The sequence below is a fragment of the Eublepharis macularius genome, chromosome 7, assembly GCF_028583425.1.
Source record: "Eublepharis macularius isolate TG4126 chromosome 7, MPM_Emac_v1.0, whole genome shotgun sequence".
NCBI lineage: Eukaryota > Metazoa > Chordata > Lepidosauria > Squamata > Eublepharidae > Eublepharis > Eublepharis macularius.
Genome location: NC_072796.1, coordinates 6676155 through 6702999, shown reverse-complemented (window position 1 = coordinate 6702999; position 26845 = coordinate 6676155). Strand labels below are relative to the sequence as shown.

Below are 26845 nucleotides of genomic sequence, written 5' to 3'. Positions count from 1 at the left end.
CAATCACCCTGTGAGGTGGTTGGGGCTGAGAGAGCTCTGGGAGAGCTGCGATGGTCCCAAGGTCACCCAGCTGGCTTCAAGTGGAGGAGTGGGGAATCGAACCTGGTTCTCCAGAATAGAGCCCTGCTGCTCTTAACCACTACTCCAATCCGGCTCAACTTTTGGAAAGTCTTGAAGTTGCCCCCCCCCCCAACTTCCATCAGTTTTCTTCTTCGCCCTCCAAAGCAGCCACTTTTTCTATGGGATCTGATCTCTGTAGGGTCGAGATTCATTAGAATTCCGGGGGGTTCTCAACGCTCCAGGCATCCCAAAGGCCCCCCGACTCCACTGCCGGGACACTCCGGAGCCACCGGGCCGAGGCAAGAAGAGTCTCTGGCGCCGGCGGAGAATCCCAGCCAGGCCTGCCGCGCCCCGCGCCTCAGAGCGCCGGACGCCCCGCGGCCAGGGAGGTCCCGGGCGCTTGCGGAGGGCGCGCAGGGCGGGCTGACGCACGGGGGGGGGTGTCGCAGGCAGAGCAGCCCCCCCGCCTTTCCCGTCCTCTCCCGCGCGCTCCCACCCGCCGCGGCGCTCCGAGGGCCTCGGCCTCCCGGGACCGCACGCGTGGCACCGCCTCGTCCCCGAGGGCGCGTCCGCAGCCGCCTCACCACGCGGCGGCGGTGGGGCCGGCGGGGCAGTTTTCCCCAGCCGGGGTCACGCCTCTGGGCCGGGGAGGAGCCGCTCCCTCGGCTCGCGTCCAGCCCCGCCCGGCCGGCCGGCGCCTTGGGGGCGCGCGGGGCGTCTGTCCTGGAGGCGGGCGGAGGAGAGCCGCGCGGGGCCCCCTCCTCAGGGGCTGCCCCCTCCCTCCTTTGTTCTCCCCAGCCCCGCCCCGCGCTCCTTTGGGCTCGCCCATTGGCTCGCGCGGCCGCCACTCGGGGCCAGGGGGGCTGTTTGGGCTCCTTTGCCCGGCGCGGAAAGGAGCGGCGAGGCAGCTGGAGCGCGCGAGCGGCGCCTTCCCCACCCCGGGACCCCGAGCCGGAGCGGCGGATTCGGAGGGCGCCAGGTGAGAGCGGCCGGCCGGCCGGCGCGCGCGCCCCCCGTTTGTGCGCCCTGCCGGGCCGAGGGCGCAGGAGGCGGCGGAGCGAGCGGGAGACAAAGGCGGCCTCTGGCAGTCCCGCCAACCGGTCCCTCCTTCCCTCCCTCCCTGGGTTGAAGGCTGCCCGCTCGCTCTGCGGCCACGGGAGGACAGGAGCGGCCGGCCCGTCAGTCTCTCCATCTCCAAGGCGCGCTCGCCTCAGGTCTGCGTCCCGGGCGCGGCGCGGCGCGGCGGGCTCTGCGCTCCCTCCCGGCCAGGCCCCAGGAGCCCTGCCCCGCGCCCGGCTGCTCTTCCGCCGGAGAGCGGGCGAGGCTGAGCCGCCCCCGCCGAGCTCCTGAGCCAAAAGAGCCGGCGAAAGGAAACTTGGTGGCCGCGGCTCTCGGGCGGGTTCTTGGCCTCTCGCGGGCGACGCGGCCGCGCCGAGGGCGCCTCCGGAGAGGCGAGGAGGCGGGCTCCTTCCCGGCTGGCTCCCGGCGGAAAAAGGCCGGCCTTGTCTCTTGCCCTGCTCGGCGCCGAGACTTTCGGAAAGCCCCCGAAGAAGTGAGTGGGGAGCGGGGCGGAGGCATCGTAACGGACTCGAGTCCTGCGGTTTGCTGCGTTGAATCAGAAGCGGAGCCCGGGGCAGGATTCCGGAGGGAGCGCGCCCGCGATGGGGCTGGCCCCGTTGGGGTTGGGTGAATCCGGGTGGGGTTAGAAGGTAGTCACAGGGGTTGCGAAGGACCATCGTCAAAGTCAGGGATGACTGCCATGCTTTGCATCACATCTGGAGGTGGTGCCCGACAGTCTGAAGCAACTGATAACATACGTGAAGCAAGCTCAAGATGGGTAGCAGTGTTAGTCCATCGGTGGCGGTAGAAAAGAGCAAGAGTCCAGCAGCACCTATACGACTAACAAAATTTGTAGAACCGTAAGAGCTTTCATGAGCCACCGTTCACTTCTTCAGATACTTCTTCAGGTATATGAAGAAGTGAGCTATACCGTACCACAAATTTTGTTAGTCTTATAGGTGCAACTGGACTCTTGTTCTTTTCAACTGTAAAAATCAATTCAGCATCTGTTTTCAGCAAAAAGAAAGTGGAAGTCTAACAACCTTATGGTCAGTGCCATGTGGTAGGCTAGGTTCCCAGAGCAAGATTATGTCAGGGTTTGGGGAAACCGAGAAAATATGACTAATATGGGGGAATTATTTCTTTTTGGAGGAATTATTTTAATGTGTTGGTTTTATTTAAAAAAGACAACTTGTAACATGCAGGGAGGTAAGAGAGAAGAGATTACATCTTCAGCCTAACATATCTGTGATTAGAAGCAGATCCTTGGACCTTCAACTCCTCTGCATGATCCTTTTAGCTGGAGATGTCAGGAATTGAACCTGGGACCCTCTTCATGCAAAGCAAAGCAAAGCCTCTTCCACTGAGCCACAGCCTCTCCCCTTAAAACTCTGGCCACGTCTTCAGTTTCGAAAGTTCAGTTTTTATAAAAAAAACTAGTGCTAGTATCTCTCCCTTTAGATCATATGAGGTGTGTCAGTTTCACCATTAGTAAAGCATTCCACTCTTTGCATTCTTTAATAGAGGAAGCATCTGTTTTCTACTCTTTCTCGATTTATTTTGTAATTACTATGTTAGTCACCATTTTTTTCTTTATAGCATCTTAAATATATGTTAGCTAAATGGCCAGATGATTTAATCTTGTCCAGTGATTTTTTTTATTAATATTGTTTCTTTCCAAAAGGAAACGCTTCTTAGATAACATCACCAAATATGATAATCATAGGCTTGAGTAATCCTTTGAGAAATGATACGATTTTTTATGAAATATTTTGTTTTTAAGTTTTTCCCCTTCACGTTGGGAAGTCACTTATCTGTCTGTTCTTCTGTAAATTTGTTCTCTAAGACCTTGTATTAAATAGAATTGTTTTGGTACCAAATATTCAGTTTTCTAAAACTTTCTAAACTTTCTTTGAGTCTATCCACACCCTTAAAATGCAAGAGTGTACTTGAATTCTGAGTATTTTCAAATACGTGATGTTGATTGTATACCTCAGGGATTATCAGGAGCCGTGTGTGGCACTTTGACAAGTTGTGGCTTTTCTGAGCCCTCCAATGTGTCACCTTCCTGTATTTCAGGAAAGTAAGCAAAGCCCGTGCGGCCATTGGGGTTTGTGGTTGGCAGTGGTTCCCACCTTGAAGTGGCTGCCACCAGATGAATGGGTAAGCTACAAGTGTCCTTGAGGTACAGGCCTCATTCCAGTGATGGGACTATCTATGGCTCTTTGGGTTGGTGGCAACCATGATGTGGCTCTTCATGAGCCACTGAGTAAGTACCACTGGCTTAGCACTAGCAGCTAAGTATTGGCATCGACAAGGAGCTGCTTTTTTCTTTATATTCACCTGAGCAGGTTCGACTCTGTAAAAAATATAAGAAGATGGAACAATTTTTTGGCAATGGTAGAGATGCTGTCCAGATTTGTTGTCAGTTGCCAGTGATATCTGATGAGTCCTATAAGACTAGAATCCGTCTCTACTGCTTTTCAGTAACCTCCATTATTGCTTCATTCTTCTGCTTTCCAGGAATTAAGTATTGCAATTACTTCTGTGTTTCAATTATAAGAAGCTGCTGAAGGAGGAGGAAAAAACATAGGGCAAGGATTTGTTAAGAGAGGGTTGGCGTGAGGTCAGAGCCCTTGCCCTCTTCCAGATACTTGGAAGGCAGTAGGATTTCTTGCTGTATCTGAGTGTCTCTTGGCTCAGCACCAGCTGAAAGGGCCTGTGCTTTTCTATATGAAAGATGGGGGCTCTTGTCAAATGAAAATGTGTGCTTTCTTAATAGAATGTCTGGGATCCACCATGCTGCTCTGGCAGAGCCGGATCTAGGGTTGCCGACGCCCAGGGCAACCCAAGTCTGGCCTCCTTCCCCCCTGTGCATGCAGCACACATGCGCGCGCTCCCGGCACAGCGTGATGATGTCAGTTCTGTGACATCATCACGCAGGACAGGGGCACGCCCACGCGGCAAGCCGGCCACCCTGGTGCACAGTGCGCTGTGAGCTGGTGGCAGTAGCGCGGGCGGCTGAGCCGAGGGCTGGGAGGCTGCCCATGCCATTTGCCTGCCCCGCTGAAGGGGAGGCCGGCTTGCTGCTTGCTCTCTGTCCTGCTCGTGCAGCAAGCCAGCCACCCCGTCGATGAGGCAGGTGAATGACGCGGGCGGCCTCCCACCCTCCGTGCAGCCACCCACATTGCTGCTGCCAGCTGCGGTGTGCTCCCGGTGGCTGGCAGCTGTGCCCAGCGCCCCCTCTTTGGCAGCGCCGGGGGCAGACTACCTCCCCACCCCCCACCCCCGTTGATCCGGCCCTGTGCTCTGGTGTCCTTGAATGGAGTCTTGTCATTGAATCCCCTGCACAAATATACATCAGTTGCATTTGGCCTGCAGTAGGTTCCATGTTAAATACCCAACATCTCCAGTTTCAAAAGGAGGAGGTGGCAGGAGATGGGAGAGACATCTTTCCGAGATCTCAGGGAGCCAGTGCCAGTCGGAGTAGACAGTACTGATGGACCAAGTGTCTGATTTGGTATAAAGCGGCTTCATGTGTTTTCTTCACTGGAACAGTTTGCCTTCTTCAGACTACTTGAGGCATTAACCCAAAATATAATTGAATTATTTTGAAGTACGGCTTGGCCTAGAGTTGACCAGTGACGAACTTGAAAATCTGCTGGGATCTGGCTGGGGGGCTGCAGCTGCATCTTGAGCTAAAGTAGGATTTTTTTTTTTTGCTGTATTGACTTAACACAAGATTCTTTATAAAGAAAAACTGACTTAATTTTGAATGATTGCATGCATGTCATAAAACCCTTTGTAACAGTCTTGGAATTAGAATAGGGACACGTAGTCAACTTTTATCAGTGATTTCATAATGAAGAGACATGAAAACCAGAGGAAAAAATGCTTCCACTCAGTGCCCCCCATTTTTTTTCTAAGGAAATTTGGGGGAGCAATGAAAAAAGCTGTTGTGATTTTCTTTTGGAATGAGTAGAAATGTTTTTCAAAGCAAGGTTTTACTCAGTCAAAAGGTGTAATATGTAAATTGATCTAGTCATAGACATTGACAAAAAGGGACCTGTGAGACTTCTGGGGAGGGGGAATCCCATCCCCCCCCCCACCAAGCTTCCTCACCCTCCTTCTCTGCCACTTGCCTGCAAGCTTGGCTGATGAGGTGCTGCAGCGACCTTTATTGGCATTACATCCATATTAATGACAAGAAACACTCCACACAATCACAGGTCGGTCTACAAATACGTAGCTCGCCTCATAGACGCAAGATACACAAATTTAGCTACAGTTTCAATCACCTTTTGGTTCTGAGTAGCTAACAGAAAAATAATTTTACATTAATCAGGATTCTCTCGGCAAGGGATCAATAAGTATGGGCAAGGCTTTTTTTCTGGGAAAAGAGGTGGCGGAACTCAGTGGGTTGCCCTCGGAGAAAATGGTCACATGGCTGGTAGCCCCGCCCCCTGATCGCCAGACAGAGGGGAGTTGAGATTGCCCTCCGCACTGCCAAGCAATGCGGAGGGCAATCTCAACTCCCCTCTGTCTGGAGATCAGGGGGCGGGGCCACCAGCCATGTGACCATTTTTAAGAGGTTCCGGAACTCCATTCCACCGCGTTCCAACTGAAAAAAAAGCCCTGAGTATGGGTAGTATGTTCCAGTAATAAGTACAGCACAGGAAAACGTGTTCCAGGGTTTCTGAACACAAGTGCATAACCTATTAACATAAGGCATTTTGTGAAATCTCCCATAAAGTATCGTGGAGGGTAGGACATTAAACCGAGATAGCAAATAAGCTCTGCAATAATATGGGGCCATTAAGCAAGTAAGGTACTCTGCCCTATGCCCATGGGGTAAAATCCCCAAACCCAGGGGTGGGCATCTCTGCCTGTTGCAAGGCTCCTAAGATTCTGAATCTCGATGTCAAGGAGTCTTTGTCTGATCTGTGCTTAAACTGATTTTTCTGTGAGGGAAAATAAATCTTCAATATTAATCCTGATTGAGTTAATTTTCTCTTCTATGTGGTTTAGCCACATAGATGACTGAGACTCGGCTGATGCAGTGATGGTAGCTGTGGTGGTTACCCCCTTCCCAGTGTGCACACTTGCTTGCTGTGTCACTGCCCAAGTGGTAGCACAGTGGCAGCAGGTCCCACATTGTCTTCTCCACTTCTTTGCTACCTGGTGCTTAAGTGGTGGCAGTCCCCAGTTCTCCTGCCTGTCCTCCCACACTCCCAGTTTAGGTGGTGAAAGGTGGGAGGATATGGCTCCTGCTCCCAGCGTCGGATCTAGGGTTGCCCGCGCCTGGGGCAACCCTAGGTCGACCACCTCGCGCTGTGATGACATCACTTCAGTGATGTCATCATGCAGGGAGGAATGGCAGAGGCAGCGTGCGGGGCTGGGAAGCCGCCCATGCCATTCGCCTCCCCGCAGGCGAATAGCGTGGGCGGCCTGACAGCCCCGCGTGCTGCCTTTCGCCTGCCCTGCAGGACAGGGGGCGGCCAGCTTGCTGCGCACCCCCTGCCCTGCAGGGCAGGCAAAAGGCAGCGCAGCCCCCTGCGCCATTCGCCTGCCCTGCAGGACAAGGGGTGGCCGCCCGCCCCGTGTCCTGCAGGGCAGGCGAATGGCGCTGGCAGCCCCGCAGCCCCCCACGCTGCCTTTTGCCTGCCCTGCAGGACAGGGGGTGCGCGGCAAGCCGGCCGCCCCCTGTCCTGCGGGGCAGGCGAAAGGCAGCACGCGGGGCTGCGAGGCGGCTGCTGCCTGCGTCCTCTGGCAGCTGGCAGCTGCCCCTGGCGCTCCATCCCTGGTGGCGCCGGGGGCAGACTACCCCCCCCCTGCCCCCTCGATCCGGCCCTGCCTGCTCCTCCCCCCCCTCCTCAAAATGGTGGTCATTTTCTCCAGGCATGGTAATTTTTTGTTTGGGGATTTTTGTGCAAACCTGGGAGCTAACCTAGCAAGCATCTCCCTAGTCTGTGCGTGACCCCAGCACATGGACTGAATGATTTCCTGGTTCCACATATGATGATTCCAGTTTATACTGTATAGATGTCTGTGTCTGCAGCCTGGGCCAGTTTAGAGTGTTGGGCTGGGATTTGGGAGACCAGATCCAAATCCCCAGTCTGCCGTGAAGCTCACCGAGTGACCTTGCGCCAGTCACACACGCACTACCTCACAGGATCATTGTGAGGATAAAATGAGGAAAGGAAAACCATGTATGCTTCCACGAATTCTTGGCGGAAGGACATGGAAAATGTACTGAATAGACATGCAACTTATTTTCAGAGGCATGCTTGTTGTTTAAATATGACTATTTTGTTCATGATATAATATGTATGATGATAATGTATTATTACGTTGGTTCTGTTGCGACAGTATGAAAGGATTTCTATTCAAATAATGCACTTCTTTTTGTTTGCAGCACAATCAGTGTTTTGCATTTTCGTCGTCTATTTTTCCTACCTTTCAGATGGCAAAACTAATATATATATGCTAAGGTGCCATAGAGCATAGCAGCTTACAGCTCTTTGTTTTGCTCAAGTATTGGTTATATTTGCAGTTTTCCTTATAAAAAATTAAGGCATCCTTCTAAATTCCAAGTACAATTTTTCCTGCTAACTAAGCTAAGTGATGTGTTTTATATTGTTAAAGAAAGTATTGCAAATATTTCTATTTCCCATCAGATTTCTGTTTCTAATGTAATGTATTTTACATGGTGGCTACTAGTCTCTTCATGGTTGGGGATAGAGGATGGCGCTAGGGGAGCAGTTATATTGCCACACCACCCTTTGGTGTGTGGTGTTCTTCAGGAGGTGATACTCTCCCCAATGCTGTTAAACATCTATATGTGCCCCCTTGAGCAGCTGTTGCGGAGTTTTGGGTTGGAATGTCATCAATAGGTGGATGACACCCAACTTTATCTGTTGATGGACGGCCGGCCAGATACCGCCCTGGATGATCTGGCCTGGGCTTTGGGGCTGTGACTGGATGTTGAATCCAACAATGACGGAGGTCCTGTACCTGGGCTGAGGGCTGGCCTCGATCAGGGCCTGGGCCTTCTCGGCCCTGGCCCCAACCTGTTGGAACTCTCTGTCTGAGACAACTCAGGCCCAGGAGGATCTTTTAGCATTCTGCTGAGCCTGTAAGAAAGATGTCCCCCCAGGCTTTTGGTGGTTGAGGCAGGCGGGCCTCCTTTCGGCCTCCTACTGAGGGGGCAGGAAGACCCCCCTCCTGGTTTTTAGCTCATTGCTGTGTATTAGCCTCCGCAGACCCAGTGATCTTGCAGGACTGTGAAATCCGCTGTCTGTTTAAATTTTGCTGCCAGTTTTAAATTGCTTTTAGCTATATGTTATTTATTGTTATGTTGTATTGTGTTTTAAGTGGGTTATGATCCGCTGTGAGCCTGCATTGTGAGGAGAGCGAACTATAAGTCTAATAGATAAATGGTTTCAAAATTTCCAGAAATTTTATATTTTTTACCTATGAGTAGGAACAAATTCATGTTGTCTTTTGGCTTCCTCTCTAGTCAGTTTTATGTCTGTTAACATCATATTTCCCAGCTCATCTCTTGTCCTCTTGCCTATTATATGTTGATTATGCAATCACTTCTGTCACCTAGTTAGGGATGAGGTGACCACTCAAGGAAATTGAGGAATTTTGTTTTTTAAAAAAGCTTATTGCATGGAGGAGTCATTTCAGTAATGGTTGATGAACTATCCTCTTATTGACTGGCTTGCACTGACACAACAATTTCTCAGTAAAATACGTGACTGTGCCTCGCAACACATAGTTGTGGATCCATGAAGTGCATGGAAGTACCTGGACTGAAACTTGAGTAGTGCCTAGGCCTTGGAAAGAGACATAAGTGTGGTGTTACACTGATCATACTGTTATCAAGTTCAGCATACATGCTAGTGGGAAGTCTCCTGGATAATCCAAAAGGGTCACATTAATTTCAAAAGAAGACACTTCTCCTGGAGGTTAGTTAAAAACAGTAGTGTAGCATTGGGGTAGAGGGGCAGCCACCCTGGACGTAAAATTATTAGGGGGCACCGGCCGCTGAGGAGAGCTTGCGCCACATCCACGGGAGCCGGCAGACCACCCATGCCACCCTGGCTGCCTGCCACGCCTATGAGGTGGCTGGCTCACTGGATGCCAAGCTAGCTCTCTGCAGCTGCTGGCTGAGGAGCATGCCAGGTGGGCAGCCGCAGCATGAGTGGCTGCAGTAGAGGGGTACGGGGTGGGGAGGCAAGTGGCCCTGAATCACAGGAGTGCTCTGGGGGTGGGGGTGGCTAGAAATGGGGAGGTGAGCGGCCCTGAATCGGGAGCACTCGCAGGGGGTGGCTGCGTCCTGTGTGATGCTGTAACTTCCCAAAAGTGATGTTATCTTACTTTGTGCATGCGCATGGTGCCACAGGCACCACCACCTGCTGGGAGTTGTCTTAGGCGCTCACAACCCACGCTATGCCGCTGGTTAAAATGAAATTGAATGATAGAAGCAAAAGTGTGTTATCTCTTCAGTACACTTGGAATTATGTAAAACTGCAGTAATAGAAGCTCTGCTGAATTGTGTGACACAGATTAGAAAATGTACGAATAAAATTTAAGAGGATGCCAAAGTGGTTGATGAGTACCACCAAGGAAGCTATGAAGGCAAAAGAGTTTCCTTTAAAAAGTGGAAGCGTTAAGAATGAATAGGCCAACAAGCTCTAATGAAAATGTGATGATAAGGCGAGCAAAAAGGAATGTGATGAGTAGACGTGGGCACAAACAGCAATACGAACGGAAAAACCCATGAACAGCCCATTCGTCTGTTCACGAACAAGCCGTTCGTGAGGCACCATTGTGGTCGTCGCAAGCCTGGTTCGTTGTGTTCATCCACTGTTTGTGAAGCCAGACAGTCAGGCACCTTCAATCAATTCCCTTGGCAACGCAGGCAGGGACTGCCTGAACTCTGTCTGCACTCCTTCTGTCGCCCTGGAAACCCCAATCAAAGCCCAACTTAGCTTGATAACCACAACAAACAAACAATTCCGGGAATATGTATATAACTATCAGTTTTTATATTTTTATATAGTGCAAAGTGCAAGATATGGTGCATAATTATATACAATAATAATAAATAATCAATAAATACAATAAAATACTGATCTCTCTGTCTCAACATGCAATAAATATGGTAAAAGTACAGAATTTTGTCCTAATGGTTATGAAATATATTTTCCAAAGAAACAATGTCCATGAACTAATTAAGGTGAAAATGTAGCAGCATGCAGATTTCCTCAAGTAGAGCTCCAATGCAGACGTATGGGAGGCATAAGATGGGAAGCTCCAGTCCAAACTGCAAATAAGTCCAAAAGTGCCGACAGGATTATGCGTGCATATTTATACAATTCCCGTTTCGTATAACATACTTCTTCATGGGCACAATAAATATGGACTGTGAACAAGAGTTAAACATAGTCAATTTATAACTCAACATACATAGCAAAACTCTGTATATACATTCCATCTACTCACCAGCCCCCACTTCACCGGTAGCTCCAATATTGCTGCTTATGCCATTCTGATTCAATTTCAAAAAGCATGAATTGACAGGCAGAAATCGTACATAGGAAAGGACTCTCTTAATCACAAAACGGTAATTGGATGATTGGCCAAATTACAATGAAACAAGCAACAATTACGTTACAGCACAAACCTCAACACCACTTAGATCCTGTTCCGGTTTTAAAGAGACAAGTAATGTCAGTTGCGCATTCAGCAAGGCAATGCAGTCTATATCCCCAAATGGGTGAGGCAACGCCGGGCATCCACTAACCCAGAAAGCATGAGTAATCCACTTCACTATTGAGACCTCCTGGTGCCAAACTCCGTATTTTAAAGATCCACCTAGACTCTAATTGCAACAGTTTCCTGGGGCCATCCTGAACACCGTCCCGAATCATATCAACAACTGTTACCCTAAGATCTCTTGGGTTATGCTGAAGACTCAAAAAATGTTGGACTAATGGTGCCTCTCTTACCTGATTACGGATTCTAGATATATGTTCCTGCACTCTAGTTTTGAGAGGACGTGTCGTGCTGCCAACATAAATTAAAGGGCACCCTTAAGGCTTAAGTATGTCCTTAAGGCTGCGAGTTCTACGGAGACCGATGCTTGGACTCACCTCGCACCCGGGAATATTGTCAACAAGGTGCCAATGCTGTCGGATAATTCGGCAGATGGGGGTGGCTAGTGTGGTGTAATCAATAGCCCATTTTAAATGTGTATTCCCATCTGTAACTTTAGGAACCAATAATTGTTCACGCGATGTCCTCAATGCCCGGTTCCTAGCCGAAGCAATGGCAGCCAAAGGATATCCTCTACTAACCAGCGCCTTCCCTAATTCAGTGCCACTTTCCCTGAAATCCGCATCCTGTGATGAATTCCGTTTCAGTCTAAGGTATTGGCTAATGGGAATATTGTATTTTAGTCGCTGTGGATGGAACGAGGAGAAATGAAGGTATGAGCACCTATCTGTTTTTTTCTTAAAGGGGCGCACGCCTAGTCTCCTCTCGCTACACTTGTAAATAGTCACGTCCAAATAGTTGATGCATTGACCATTCCCCTGCCAAGGTGCCAATGCTGTCGGATAATTCGGCAGATGGGGGTGGCTAGTGTGGTGTAATCAATAGCCCATTTTAAATGTGTATTCCCATCTGTAACTTTAGGAACCAATAATTGTTCACGCGATGTCCTCAATGCCCGGTTCCTAGCCGAAGCAATGGCAGCCAAAGGATATCCTCTACTAACCAGCGCCTTCCCTAATTCAGTGCCACTTTCCCTGAAATCCGCATCCTGTGATGAATTCCGTTTCAGTCTAAGGTATTGGCTAATGGGAATATTGTATTTTAGTCGCTGTGGATGGAACGAGGAGAAATGAAGGTATGAGCACCTATCCGTTTTTTTCTTAAAGGGGCGCACGCCTAGTCTCCTCTCGCTACACTTGTAAATAGTCACGTCCAAATAGTTGATGCATTGACCATTCCCCTGCCAGGTAAATTTAATGTCCATACTGATCGTGTTAATCCATTGGCCAAACTGTTCTGCACTTTCCTGATTTTCCATAATGGCTATGATGTCATCAATATATCGGCGGTAAAACCTAATGGTCGCCTTGAAAGGATTATTAATGTCATTCAATATGTAATCCTTTTCTAGTTGTGACATGAATAAATTGGCGATACTGGGGGCCGCCAATTTATTCATGTCAATGCATCAACTATTTGGACGTGACGTGAACAATTATTGGTTCCTAAAGTTACAGATGGGAATACACATTTAAAATGGGCTATTGATTACACCACACTAGCCACCCCCATCTGCCGAATTATCCGACAGCATTGGCACCTTGTTGACAATATTCCCGGGTGCGAGGTGAGTCCAAGCATCGGTCTCCGTAGAACTCGCAGCCTTAAGGACATACTCACTCGTTCAGAATTTATACAGCATAATTTACTACATAGCTCCGCTACCCGGGTGCCGAGGGGACATTTCCCGTGAGGGGATTGTAACGTTTGCGCCCTGATGACAAAATTTGAAGATCTGTTCCCTGGACGCCGAGACGCTCCAGGTGGATTCAGTACATGTCGGACTTCTAATGTGATATATGCGATTCGCTGTGGGTGCCCTTTAATTTATGTTGGCAGCACGACACGTCCTCTCAAATCTAGAGTGCAGGAACATATATCTAGAATCCGTAATCAGGTAAGAGAGGCACCATTAGTCCAACATTTTTTGAGTCTTCAGCATAACCCAAGAGATCTTAGGGTAACAGTTGTTGATATGATTCGGGACGGTGTTCAGGATGGCCCCAGGAAACTGTTGCAATTAGAGTCTAGGTGGATCTTTAAAATACGGAGTTTGGCACCAGGAGGTCTCAATAGTGAAGTGGATTACTCATGCTTTCTGGGTTAGTGGATGCCCGGCGTTGCCTCACCCATTTGGGGATATAGACTGCATTGCCTTGCTGAATGCGCAACTGACATTACTTGTCTCTTTAAAACCGGAACAGGATCTAAGTGGTGTTGAGGTTTGTGCTGTAACGTAATTGTTGCTTGTTTCATTGTAATTTGGCCAATCATCCAATTACCGTTTTGTGATTAAGAGAGTCCTTTCCTATGTACGATTTCTGCCTGTCAATTCATGCTTTTTGAAATTGAATCAGAATGGCATAAGCAGCAATATTGGAGCTACCGGTGAAGTGGGGGCTGGTGAATAGATGGAATGTATATACAGAGTTTTGCTATGTAGAGTTATTTTTTTTTATTTATTTTTCATAACTACAAAACACTACACAGCACTACACAAGACTATCACAAGGAAAGGGGAGAGGGAAGGGACAAAGGGGGATGGAAAAAGAAAAGGGGGGGGGAATGAACTACAAACACTAAACACTACACTTCAATGTTTTCCCTTCATACTGTCATAATACAAAAATAGCTCCATAGGATAATGATGGAGTGGTTAATCATACAGAGAATAAACATTTCAAATTCTGATTAAACTTTCCTCCCCCTTCTAGGTCCCGGACGCAATTCTCTCTGTGCAACCGCTGTTGCGGTGCTCTCCTCCTCCTCCCCACCCCTCCGGCTTCTCCTTTTCTTCGTTCTCGGTGCAGCAGAGTTCCGGGTTTTTATTCTCAAAATCCTTTAGTTGATCTTCTGATAGTATCTTATAGGCCTGATCTTTATATCTAAACCATATTCCTTCCGGGAATAACCATTTGTACTTTATTCCATGGTCCCTCAGAAGAGCTGCAAACTTTTTATACTTAAAATGCCTTTTCCGGACTAGAAATGGAACGTCCTTCAAAATCTTGACTTTCAAACCCAAAAAGTCCAAATCCGCATTGTATGAGTTATATAGGATGGTGTCCCGAATCTTTTTAAATGAAAAGTCAATAATGATCTCACGAGGCAACTGTCGCTTTGTTGCATATTTTGAAGAAGCCCGACGGACCTCCAAAATGGCGCTTTTAACCTCTTCTTTAGTCGTCCTCGCGGGTATCGCCAATAGTTCCGAGACCACCTCCCACAGATCCTCATTTTTCTCCTCTTTCACGTTTTGGAGACGCAAAATTGTCTGCGTTCGTTCCATCTGTAGCCCGATCAGCTGGTTCTCAACCAACTTCAGCTCCTTTTTTGTAGCCTTCACAAGTGACGCACTTTCCAGAGCAGACTTCTCTGCCCCCCCGCTGCTTCCTTAATGGTTTTAACTTCGCTTTCAATTAAGCCCACCCTTTGATCAGTTTTGTTCAGCTTGTCAACAAAGGGTTTTATGGCTTCCACCACCGCCCTGCGCACCAACTCTTCGAACGACTCTCCCTTCAAAGTAGCCGAGATTGACTTACCGAGAGCGGGACTTTGCTTCTTTGCTGCCATTTTGGGGGGGGGGGCGCCAACAAAATTCTGGAACTCAGCGAAGGGGAAGAACGAGTCTTCTTCAGATCAACCTCTCCTTCACGAATGCTTGTAGAACAGAAGGGATTCGCTTGTTTACGGGCTTCCGCCTGTTTCTTTTATTTGCCATTTCTCGTTGCCCGGCGGCACTCGAGGTGCCGCGCACGTCTGCCGGCCTCCATAGGGACAAACGGGCAATTCCCCCCCCCGCATTGATTTCGGGGAGTTCTTCCCGCAGCGTCCCGGACCCTGGCTCCCTCCCTGGGAGTCCTGGGGGCTAATCCTTGCGGATCAGCCGCCCGGTCAGGGTGCCCGGTCGTTTCCTCCCGGACCAGCCGAGAGGAGCGTCCGGCATGGCTGAGAAAACGAAACCGAATCGCTATGTAGAGTTATAAATTGACTATGTTTAACTCTTGTTCACAGTCCATATTTATTGTGCCCATGAAGAAGTATGTTATACGAAACGGGAATTGTATAAATATGCACGCATAATCCCGTCGGCACTTTTGGACTTCCCATCTTATGCCTCCCATACGTCTGCATTGGAGCTCTACTTGAGGAAATCTGCATGCTGCTACATTTTCACCTTAATTAGTTCATGGACATTGTTTCTTTGGAAAATATATTTCATAACCATTAGGACAAAATTCTGTACTTTTACCATATTTATTGCATGTTGAGACAGAGAGATCAGTATTTTATTGTATTTATTGATTATTTATTATTATTGTATATAATTATGCACCATATCTTGCACTTTGCACTTTTGCACTATATAAAAATATAAAAACTGATAGTTATATACATATTCCCGGAATTGTTTGTTTGTTGTGGTTTACAACTTAGCTTGATAGGCAGGTCTTCCTTCCAAGTGTGGAGCTCCAAATTGGTTACAATTGGTTACATGGGACCAGAGACCAGGGAGGGGGGAGGGGGTGTTCTGTAGCCATGGGCACTCGAATCTCATCCCTGCAAACCCTGTTAGGCATTTCTGACTGCCAACTATAGATCTCCTGCTTTTCTCTATGAGACCTCTGGTTATAAAAGAGCGCTGTGCTCCCAGTTCTGGCTTTCAGTTTCAGCCTTCAGTGGAGTGGGACAGAGCTGTTGCTAGCCGTTTGGGAGAGAGACAGGGAGAGTGCATTGAATTTATAGTTTTAAGCAAGTGGAAGAATTGTACTGGCGTACTGTCTCCCTCTAAAGAAAGTATCCTCTTGCCTCTTAAGGCTAGTTCACAATTACATGGGGGCAAGCAATGGCGGCCCCTTCTCAGCCATGTATGTGCTTGTGATTCACCTTGGCAAGCCTTAGAGACATGGGAGACCTTGATTTGCTGTCCAGAAAGTTTTGCTGAGGCTACAAAGAAGCCACCAATGGGGCATGAATTGGAAAGGGATGGCATTTGGGGACTACCTGGGAGATTAACAGTGGCTAGCAGTGTAGCTATGCCTTTTAAATATATGCAGAAAGCAGGGTGGATAAAAATCAATGATTTAAAAAAAACAAAACTTTAAATCGGATTTTTTAAATATTTAAATCAGATTTTTTTTAATTAACTGTTTTTGAGGGAAAATCTATCTAAGCTATATTATAGTACAAAGGTTATCATCATGAAATAAGGATTAGTTTTTAATTATGTAGCATGAGGCGATATGTTCATGCAATATTTAAATTTGTGAGTAAATGAATTCCATTAATCCTTTCACAACGTCATGCTCTTCCAGTAGTTTCTGTAAGTTTATTGGGAAGTATTTCTGTCTAGAAGATATTATCACAGATGCTTGGTTTTACAGTTCTCAAAACTGAATTTGTGTCTGCAGAGATCACGTCTCTTCTTCACAGCAAAAAGGTTATAAAATAAACATTACACAGTTGAGGAAAAGACCTTAATCCCATTGTTCCTTTGCAAATCTTTGTACATAGAACCAAACCTCTTAAGTGCTAATTTTAAAAAAAACCCAATGAATAGAAGATTGTTGAAAGCAGAATAGATCTGCACAAGAAGCTAGGTGTGAGGAGTCTTTATGTAGAAAACCATGATTTAAATCTAGTCTTACTGACTAGTGATTTAAATTCGATTTAAATCAAATCCACCCTGGCAGAAAGGGAGGGCTTTGCTTTCCCCCCATTTAGTGTTTGCTTGGACATCCTCAGAAAAAGTACGAGTGCAAACTTTGAAGCTTACATGGAATTACATCAGAAAGTAGATTCAGGCACTCTTCTTCACTGATGTAGTGTAAAGCATCCTCATTTGAGCAGCTGTTGGAATGAGCATTACCCTAGGCTACACCTTCTCTAGTCAGAGAAGTAAACATCAGTGATCATTGGCTACAGACAATAGACTGGTAATGTTGAGAGTGAACCTGTTTCTTGAGACTCTGAACAATAATTTCTAGCTGAATGTGTGAAGGGGCTGGAGTCAGGTAGCCCTGTGTTGATAAATACACTGTCTCTGGCTTGGATTGCACCATAGCTTTGTGTCTTGTTTTCCTTGTGTAAAGGATACTGTAAAGGGGTGTTTGATACTGACCCCCAGGGCTTTTTTTCAGCTGGAATGCAGTGGAACGGAGTTCCGGAACCTGTTGAAAATGATCACATGGCTGGTGGCGCCGCCCCTGATCTCCAGACAGAGGGGAGTTGAGATTGCCAAGTGGCACGGAGGGCAATCTAAACTCCCCTCTGTCTGGAGATCAGGGGCGAGGCCACCAGCCATGTGACCATTTTCTCCAAGGGCAACCCACTGAGTTCCACCACCTCTTTTCCCAGAACAAAAGCCCTACTGACCCCCGAGTGGTACAGTGCAAAGCTTCAAAACACTTTCAGCTGAACTCTTTTAGCTGTCTTGTCAAATAACTATCAGTCGTCTGTTTCTTGGAACTATGTTCATTTGTTCCTTTTTCTTCCCATCTTTTGGGTTATCCAATCTATCCTTGTATTTCCTGGCTGGTTAAAGTGTTGGGTTAACTAGTGCATGTCAATCCAAACACTCTGAAAGCAAGCAGAAAGCATCTGTCTTTTCCTTGTCCCTAACTCACAATGCAGAAGGAGGAAAAAAGCTGAACCTGCCTTCCCCTCGGTGCATCCGGAGGAGACTGGGGAGAGTGGGAGCCTGTATCAGTCATTTGTTGGAGTATTTAGATGATTGGCACTTGAACGCTTCCATTAGATTCTCTGCCTCTAACTAACCCTGAGCCCTGAGCCTGCAAAAGCGGGGAGGGCGGAATATAAATATAATAAATTAAATTAAATTAAATTAACCCTACACAAGACTTGCCTTGGGTCAAACTAGAAGTGATGAAAGGAACAGGTTGCTCTGTTAGTCTTTTCCACTCTGCCGTGGGATGCCCCAATTCTGATTGAGGTGAGGAGGATGGTGAGGAGGGGTGGGTGTGACCCTCCTTCCCTGCTCAGCTTTAGGAGGGTTGTCGTGTTGGTCTGCAGTTGAAGAGCAAGATCCAGCTCCAATAGCACCTTAAAGATGACCTAGATTTCTGTGGTATGGGCTTGCGAGAATCAAAGCTTCCTTCATCAGATACGAGGGGTGGAAAAACTTCTTCCGCGGCTCCTGGATTCAAATGTTGCTCTGCCCTGCTCAGTTTCATTAATCAAGACTGCTTCCCTGCCCCTGGTGCTGTTGTTAGCCATTTAAAGGAAGGAAGTTAAGTAATCTGTCCTTGCTTGTCTTTTTTTCCTTTAAGGGCTAGGACAGTGCAGGACCCCAAGTGTTGATCCGTAAAACAATGTGGGACAGGAGTGAGAGGGCAGGTCCTGATCCGCATCTATTGGTTTTAAGAGATGGTGGGAAGATCCAGAAATTGTCTTGATCCACACCCTCCCCACCGCTGGTTGTTGCCGCAGCTTCATGTAGGCCAGGGGTGGCCAATCTGTGGCTTGGGAGCCACATGTGGCTCTTCTAGACATTTTGTGTGGCTCCTGGAGGTCTCTGAGTATCACCATGGCCATACATTTTATTTTAATTTAGTTTATTTCCCTCCCTTTCCTCCTTTCTGTCCATGTTTTTCCCTCCCTCCCTTCTTTCTTTTCATGTCTTTCCTTTCCCTCCCTTTCCCTCCCCTTCCTTCTTTCTTTCTTTGTTGGGGTTGCCAGGTCTGACTCAGAAAATATCTGGGGACTTTGGGGGTGAAGCCTAGCAAGGATGGGGGTGAAGCCTAGCAAGGATGGGGGTGAAGCCTAGCAAGCCTTCCAAGTCAAAGGTCAAGTGATGGCTGTTCCCGACCTCCACCCCTTCCAATGATGTCACTTCCAGCATACTGCTCCAAAACCCCACCCCACCCCTTCCTGTGATGTCACTTTCAGGATTGTGGCTCTCAAACATCTGACGTTTATTCTATATGGCTCTTACACTAAGCAAGTTTGGCCACCCCTGATATAGGTGCTGCATTGCATGTGTTCTGCCACGGGACAGCAGAGAAAACTCTAGCCCATGAGGGGCCACTGTGCGTTTTGGCCCAACAGGAGCAGGGCATTTCTAAAGACACATACCTTGCAAGCAGTTCATTTGGATGCTGGTGGAACACCGCCACCTGCATGGGAGTGTGGGCGTGCTGAATAACCAGTTTCATTCCTGGGAATAATATAAATATATACATATAAATAAAGATGGCTGTGCACGTAACCATCTTTCCTTTGGTCAATGAGTAAAGAAATGGAATTCAGTTCCGGTGGAGGTAGTGAAGGCAATGAGCACAGATGGCTTTAAAAGAGGATTAGAAAATTTCATGAAGAAGAGGTCCATCCATGGCTGGTTAGCCATGGTGACTGAAGGGAAGACAACCGCAGAGGAAGTCTTCGGCTCTGTGCCCACTTTGTTTGGCCCTCCAGGCATCTCTGTTTGTTTGGTGCGTGAAACGGGTTGCTGGACTAGATGGGCCACTGGTCTGACCCAGCAGGCTTTTTTCATATGTCCTTCGGTAATTGTGCTTGCTAGAAGTGCCTGTGATGTATTTGTTGCATTCAGGGCTTTTTTTCGGCTGAAACGTGGTGGAACGGAGTTCAGGAACCTCTTGAAAATAGTCACATGGCTGGTGGCCCCGCCCCCTGATCTCCAGACAGAGGGGAGTTGAGATCGCCCCCTGCGCCGCTCAGCCATCTCAACTCCCCTCTGCCTGGAAATCAGGGGGCGGGGCCACCAGCCATGTGACCGTTTTCTCTGAGGGAACCCACTGAGTCCCACCACCTCTTTTCCCAGAAAAAAAGCCCTGGTTGCGTTGGTGTTTGAAGATTTACTGCATTGGTTATTGTGCTGCACTCTGAATAAAGCTGTGGCTTCCCTTCTGAGGCATTAGAATTAATCAGAGAATGATTATGGCTACAGCTGCATTTTTAAAACCTGATTTGGATCCATTAGTGACCAAAGAATTGGCACGTTCTGCTTTGGCTGCTTTAAAATCAGAGCAAAAGCAATTAATCAAAGTTATAATCAAATATAGGTCATAGTGGTGTTAGGACACAGAGTAACGGGATGCAGGCATGAAATATTAAGGGTGTTTTGGCCAAATTTTTAGAGCTCTGTGAACTTGATATAAAACCTTTTAAAAACTGTTTAGATGTTCACCCCCTCCCTTGTTTTCCTCTGTTTTGTTTCTTGTGTTTTTCTTTCTTTCCCCCCCCCTCTCCCCCTCATCTCAGGTGAGGGTTAGGGAAGAGGGTGCATTTATGAAAGGGAAAGTTTATTTTATAGTAAATAAATACAAATGATGCTAGGAAAAGCTGAAGGCAGCAGGAAAAGGGGAAGACCCAAAATGAGATGGCTGGACTCAGTAAAGGAAGTCACAGCCTCCAGTTTGACAAGACCTGTCAGTGATAGGATGTTTTGGAGGTTGTTCATTCATAGGGCCACTATAAGTCAGAAGCAGCTCGATGGCGCACAACACACAACATGCTTGCCTATTGTATATTTTTTAAATAATTTTTTTAAAGGGTGAAATGTAATAAAAGTAAAAACTGACATCACTTGAACAGTTGTGTGCTTGATCTTGGAGGACTAATGATCTTTGTAACACAGTCATACTATGCTTCTCTTATTCTGTTGTGATGGGTGGTTCCACAAGATTAATTTGCACCACCTTTTCTGTGGAGTGGTTTAATGAGAACTGGGCCAGGCTATGTCTTCACACCACGCAAGGCCTAAAGACCTGCACAAATCTGGGAGGTCTCTCCATCTAGTCCATTATGGGTAGCCTGTAGCAGGGCTTTTTTTCAGCTGGAACGCGGTGGAACGGAGTTCCGGAACCTCTTGAAAATGGTCACATGGCTGGTGGCCCCACCTCCTGATCTGCAGACAGAGGGGAGTTGAGATTGCCCTCTGCGAGGGCAATCTCAACTCCCCTCTGTCTGGAGATCAGGGGGCGGGGCCACCGGCCATGTGACCCTTTTCTCCGAGGGCAACCCACTGAGTTCCACCACCTCTTTTCCCAGAAAAAAAGCTCTGGCCTGTAATAATTGAAATAATTGAATTCGTTAAGATCCCCCACATACGTGTATAAAAAGATCTTTGTTAACAATAGAGACAGAAAAGGCGTGCACGTTTCTGAATATTTTTTGTGGACAGGGAGGGGGGCTCAATTTGATCATTTCTGGCACACTTTAATGGCTGATGTAACGTTCTGCTGAGATTTGTAGTCTCAGCTACACCCCTCCGCATTTGGCACATGCAGGCCGCTTTCTTCAATTAGGTGCGGTCCTTGTGTTTAGAATATAAACGCCAAAGATGCTCTCAATATCTGATGTTTTTCATTTGTTGAGAAGGACTGCCACTTTTGGAGTAGACAAGGATTGAGAAGCAATAACATCTGACACGACTGGATTGTGAAGTATGTTTGGTTTGTGTTCTGTTGAACGATCATAGCTAATAAAAATGTTATGTTTTGTCATTTGAAACCAGTTGAATTTTTGCTGTTGTCTCACAGGGTGTTTGTTTTAGAGTTGCTTTATACATTTCAAAAAAGAAAATTGCAAATAGTCAGCAGGGTATCAACTATGAGATAGGAGCTTGAAGTGAAATAGACTTCTTTTAATGTGCTGTGAATTAACAACACGTCACCATTTTTGGTTGAGAATATATCCTTTCATGTATTTTGTTAAGAATTTTTAAACAGATTTTAAAAAAAACTAAAGAAAAGAAAAAACACACAATTATAAAGAAATAGAAAGGAATAACCTCCGATTTTCTCTGTGACAGACAGACATGCATTACATGCTGCTCACTTAATAAGAGTAAGCAAAATACATCTCCTTTCCCTGTAATTTTTTTTTGCCTCTTAATCTTCAAAAGCACAAATCGTCAGTTCATTTTTTTCTGTTTCATGCAAAAAGTCTATACATAGATAGTCTTTTCCCTAATCGAAGAAGCAAGTTTGGCCATCTCTGCAAGCTCCATCATCTTCATTAACCATTCATCTGATGTGGGTAATAGAGGTGTGTGTTTCAGGTTTCCTATTCGAATTTTAACCTGAATCAGGTTCGATTTGGTTAGATTCAGTATTCCCAAATCAGCATTGCTGAGCTGATTCGGAAATACCAGAGCAAAGCTTTCCAAAATGCTTCATAACGCTTCGGAAAGCTTTGTGTAGAAGGCAGCAGAAAGCTTTGAAAGCAGCGCTTTTCTTGCCGTTTGCACAAGTGCCACTTTCAAAGCTTCCTGCCACCTTCATTCACCTGATGGGAGAGGGAGGAGGGGGTTCTCAAAGCTGGAAAACCTAATCTTTTTCAGGTAGGTAATGTCAAAATTTTCCATTTTTGAGCAGTCTTACTGCTGTTGTCATATACAAAAAACAAAGTTTTTGATTTCTAGCTGTGTTCTTGAGATCCAGCTAGTGTGTCTAATCCATCAATCACTTAAGCTTCTCTAATGAATGTGTACATTGTCGAGAAATAATATAAAACGGAAGTATCTTGTTAAATAACTGGCCTAAAATATCGATAAACCTAAATTTGCTAAATAAGCAGTGTTTGAGATTTAGATCCAGATGCTGCTTTTTGGTATTTCTTCCTCATTTCCACACCTTGAAAACGCATATGGAGAAGGTGTTTGAGCAATACAGATGGACATCTGTATATATTTTTGTTTTGATATATTGCTGCTCACAGGGGATATTTAATTACAGTGCATGTGTGTTTCAAGTGTGTTTTCCTGGCCTCTTTATGCTTAGATCAAGCAAGTGCTTTTTAAAAGAAGATAATGCACACCGATTTTAATTCTAACCTCTGTCTTTGAGGAAATGGGTATTGAACTGCAGTGCATTGGCAGATTTTCACCCTGCCTTAAAACAGATGTCAGAGTTCAGCTGGTGCTAGTACACATGGCGTAGAATTGTCTTAATGCATGTACTAAATTTGGATAGACCAATGGTTATCTTCAGGGCTTTTTTTGTGGGAAAAGAGGAGGTGGAACTCAGTGGGTTGCCCTTGGAGAAAACGGTCACATGGCTGGTGGCCCCGCCCCCTGATCTCCAGACAGAGGGGAGTTGAGATTGCCCTCCGCGCTGCGTGGAGGGCAATCTCAACTCCCCTCTGTCTGGAGATCAGGGGGCGGGGCCACCAGCCACGTGACCATTTTCAAGAGGTTCCGGAACTCCGTTCCACCGCGTTCCAGCTGAAAAAAAGCCCTGGTTATCTTTATTGATAGTGAAGTCATTTTATTATCAACAAGCAAGCAAACAATGTCAAATGGGTGAAAAAAACCAAAAGACTTTCTTCTCTCAAGCAATAATAAATGGGGATTCATGATAATTCAGGTTTTGGGAGACAATAGAGGCACTGATCATCTTCCCATTATACATGTTCATACTAATGTGAGAAAGCCGTGCCTCTAAAACGGTCATATACATTTCCCCTGAATGCTTGACAGCCCCATCTTTTCTTAGTGGGGCATGTAGCACTGGGGGGAAACTGTACAAGGGGAAAGGATTAACCCCCCCCTTCCTGGTCCTACGGTCCCTGTTGTATTAAGCCCCTCCCCCAGTGGCTGCTCTCAAGAAAATGTAGAATGTAGTCAAGATGGACGATGCAGTTATGCCTCTCCAGTCTAACTAGTGCGGTAGTAGATTTATTATTTATGACCTAATTTGAGCGCAATGTTGACACCCCCACACACACACACCTGTTTTACGCAGAGTATATGGATGTAAAATATACTGTAATGTGATATTTGAAGCACAGCCTGTATTCGTGACTTTTCTGTATCACAGCTGTTTCCTAGACAGTCAGCAGCTGCATCCCCAGACATGCCAAATCCCATCGTGGCCATTTTCAGTCACGTGCTTCCTGAATAATGTTGGTGGCAATTGAGAAATCATTGGGAATTCTCTCTCTCCTCCTCTCTCTCACCCTGGAATGGCTGACTGACTTCTACTTCATCGCCCAGAAATATATGAACACCAGAATATTTGTGAGACAAGTGTATGACATTTTGTGTTGAATTCAGGGGAACCAATCCCATGAAAAGATTCGATCTTGTTAATTTTCAAGTGTGCATCTGTTCCTTTGGAGGGGGGTGGGTTTGACAGTTTTGTTTTTTGTGTTGTGTGGCTTGCGATTGGTTCTGAATGTCATCAGGGCTGTGCCCAGCTGAGCTCTTTGATTCAGGCAAGGGAATACTAATGAAGCTATGGGGGAATGGGGATTTTGCAAGAGGTACAAAGATGTGGGGGAGGAATAAGCATTTTATCCATGCTTTGTTTAAACTTCCCAGTAAGGCACACAGTTGCTCCAAGAGTCTCTTTTCATGAAAATTGGCTCTGTGGATCAGACCAAAAGTCCGTCTACTTGAATTGTGATTATAGCAGTTGCCAGCCAAAGTCTTCTAGATGCTCAAAAACAGGGTTTGAAAGACAGACTCTAGCTGCTGGTACTCAAATACCGCTCCTAAAATTGAAGGTTTCTTTTAATGAATATGGCTAATATCAATTGATGGTTAGTTAAAGTCCAGAAATTTGCCTTAAAAAAAAAAACAAAACTCAAGTTTATGCCTGTCTTTAATACTTGTTCAAGTATTCGTGCTCTTACATACAACTGTACACACACAGTTTTTTGTTTTGGCTGATGACATCTAAACAAGTAAAGAAAACTCCCTTTAATTAGATTTTTTTTTAGATTCTAGAAGTGTTGCTGTCGAGGAGTTCTTAAACTTTAATCCTCCACTCCCTGCCAAGCATGCAACTTTATCATTGATAAATGATAAATGCCACAATGTAAAAAATTAGTACATGAAAACAGTTCAGCATAACACCAGGATCTCAGGCATCCATTCAGCGAGACCCTTGTGCCTGATGGACACGTGTCGATTCTGTAATGTTTGGTTTGATTTCTGTTAGTGGTTGTACCAATTTTTTAAGGACCTGAGGGAAGTGTCGGAATAGGATCTGGGAGACCCAAGTTCAGCTTCCAAACTTCTTGGGTGGCCTTGGGCTGGTCACACACACACTCAGCCTTACCTACCTCACAGAGTTGTTGTGGGAATAAAATGGAGGAAAGGAGACTAATGTAAGCCACTTTGGTTCCCCATTGAAGAAATACAGGGTATAAATGAAGTAGATAAATCAATATCTCCTTGAGGAAGGGTGGGGTAGGGTGAACAGGATAAAACAACTTTCCTCTGTAGACTGTTAAGCCATTGCGCGTGGGGAGAATGGCCTGCCAGTTTGGCATAGTGGTTAAGAGCGGCAGGACTGTAATCTGGAGAGCCTAGTTTGATTCCCCACTCGTCCGTTTGAAGCCAGCTGAGTGACCTTGTGTCAATCACAGCTCTTCCAGAGCTCTCTCAGACCCACCCACCTTACAGGGTGATTGTCGTGAGGATAATATTGACACACTTTGTAAAGTGCTCTGAGTAGGTGTCTTGAAGGGAGGTATATAAATCAAATATTATTATTATTATTAAAATTCTAAAAGTTGTATCTCCCCCGAGGAATTGTCTGCCCCAGATGAACAGGGGCCACAGGAAAAGGTGGATAATACATTTGACTGTGTCACTTAACTATTGGGAACTATAAAGGACTGTTAATAACAGTCAGGGAACCAGACTCGCAGGTACAAAACACAAAGACAGATACCGCAATGGAATGTGGAATTTTCCTTACTAAAATATTTTTTCATAAGGATGGAAGTGTGGGCAAACCATTTTGCCATACCTCAGTTAAAACTGGGTAGGGCTTGTAGAAGTGCACTGAGCACTTAGATTTCATTCTGAGATTATCAGCCAGCCATCCCAGCTCTCTTCTGTCCCAAGCGCATTTCCGTCAATCTGAGTAGTATCCCTGCTCAAGGGGGAAGCAGTGGTCCAAAGCTGCTGTAAAAGACAACAGGCTTGACAGATGCTAAGTACAGTTTCAATAAGTGAAAATGGCCCTTTCTGATTCTGGCTGGACTGTTTTGAGATATGCTTTTGAACTTAATTTAAGCGTAAACCAACTCAAAAGGTTTATGTTTTGTTTCAGACATGGAGGAGTTAATAGTTGAATTGCAACTATTTCTTGAACTTCTGGATCATGAATACTTAACCTCCACAGTCAGGGAGAAAAAGGCAGTTTTGACTAACATTCTTCTGAGGATACAGTCATCCAAAGGTCAGTGTCAGATGGATATTATTTGGATATTATTTGCATGTAGCGTGGAATGAAGGGGAAAACATGATACACAAGGAAAACGAACCTTTGCAAAGATGTTTCCTTAGGTTCCCTCCTTTGTGCAAGCCATGATATTTATTATTTTATTTATTGAAAACATTTTAATACCGCCTTTCCATCCAACTTAGGGTGGCAAACAAACAAAACAATTAAAAAATTAAAACAAGTTTTAAAAATACGTAATATAAAAACAACAGTTAAACAGTGAAGGTCAAGTGAGGGCAGATGAAATGGGTAAGCTTTCACCTGCTGATGGAAGAAAACAATAGAGGGGGATGGACGATCACTCATGGGAGGGCATTCCATAATTTTGGTTCCTTTGGTTCCAAAGAAGGCCATTTCTGAGGATGCCACCCAGTTAGCCTCGGATGGCAAGGGCACCTGAAGAAGGGCCCTAAGAATGATCACAGTGGTCAAGTAGGTTCACGTGGTAGTAGGGGGTATGTTGGGCCCAGGCTATATAGGGCATTACATTCTCTTAGGGAACCCAAGGGAAAGCTGGCAGGGTGGCAGCAGGGGGCACTGTAGCCCATGCTGCTCCAAGCGAGGTACATCTGTCACCTCCTTGACCGGTGACTGTGAGCTAAACTTCAAGAGACGAATTACACAAGGACGCATACATGAAGGGAGACGCAATGCTAGCC

At 46.4% G+C, this 26845-nt stretch overlaps 1 protein-coding gene across 1 annotated transcript in view; it reads left to right on the top strand.

Annotated features, from left to right (window-relative positions):
- The first annotated feature begins 963 nt into the window (after positions 1–963).
- The window catches only part of AFAP1 (actin filament associated protein 1), a 106447-nt gene continuing 80565 nt past the window's right edge, over positions 964–26845 (top strand). Inside the window, exons 1-2 of the mRNA XM_054985244.1 lie at positions 964–1039; positions 26013–26141. Coding sequence (XP_054841219.1) covers positions 26015–26141 — 127 coding nt within the window. The 5' untranslated portion in view covers positions 964–1039; positions 26013–26014. The remainder of the gene's footprint in view (positions 1040–26012; positions 26142–26845) is intronic.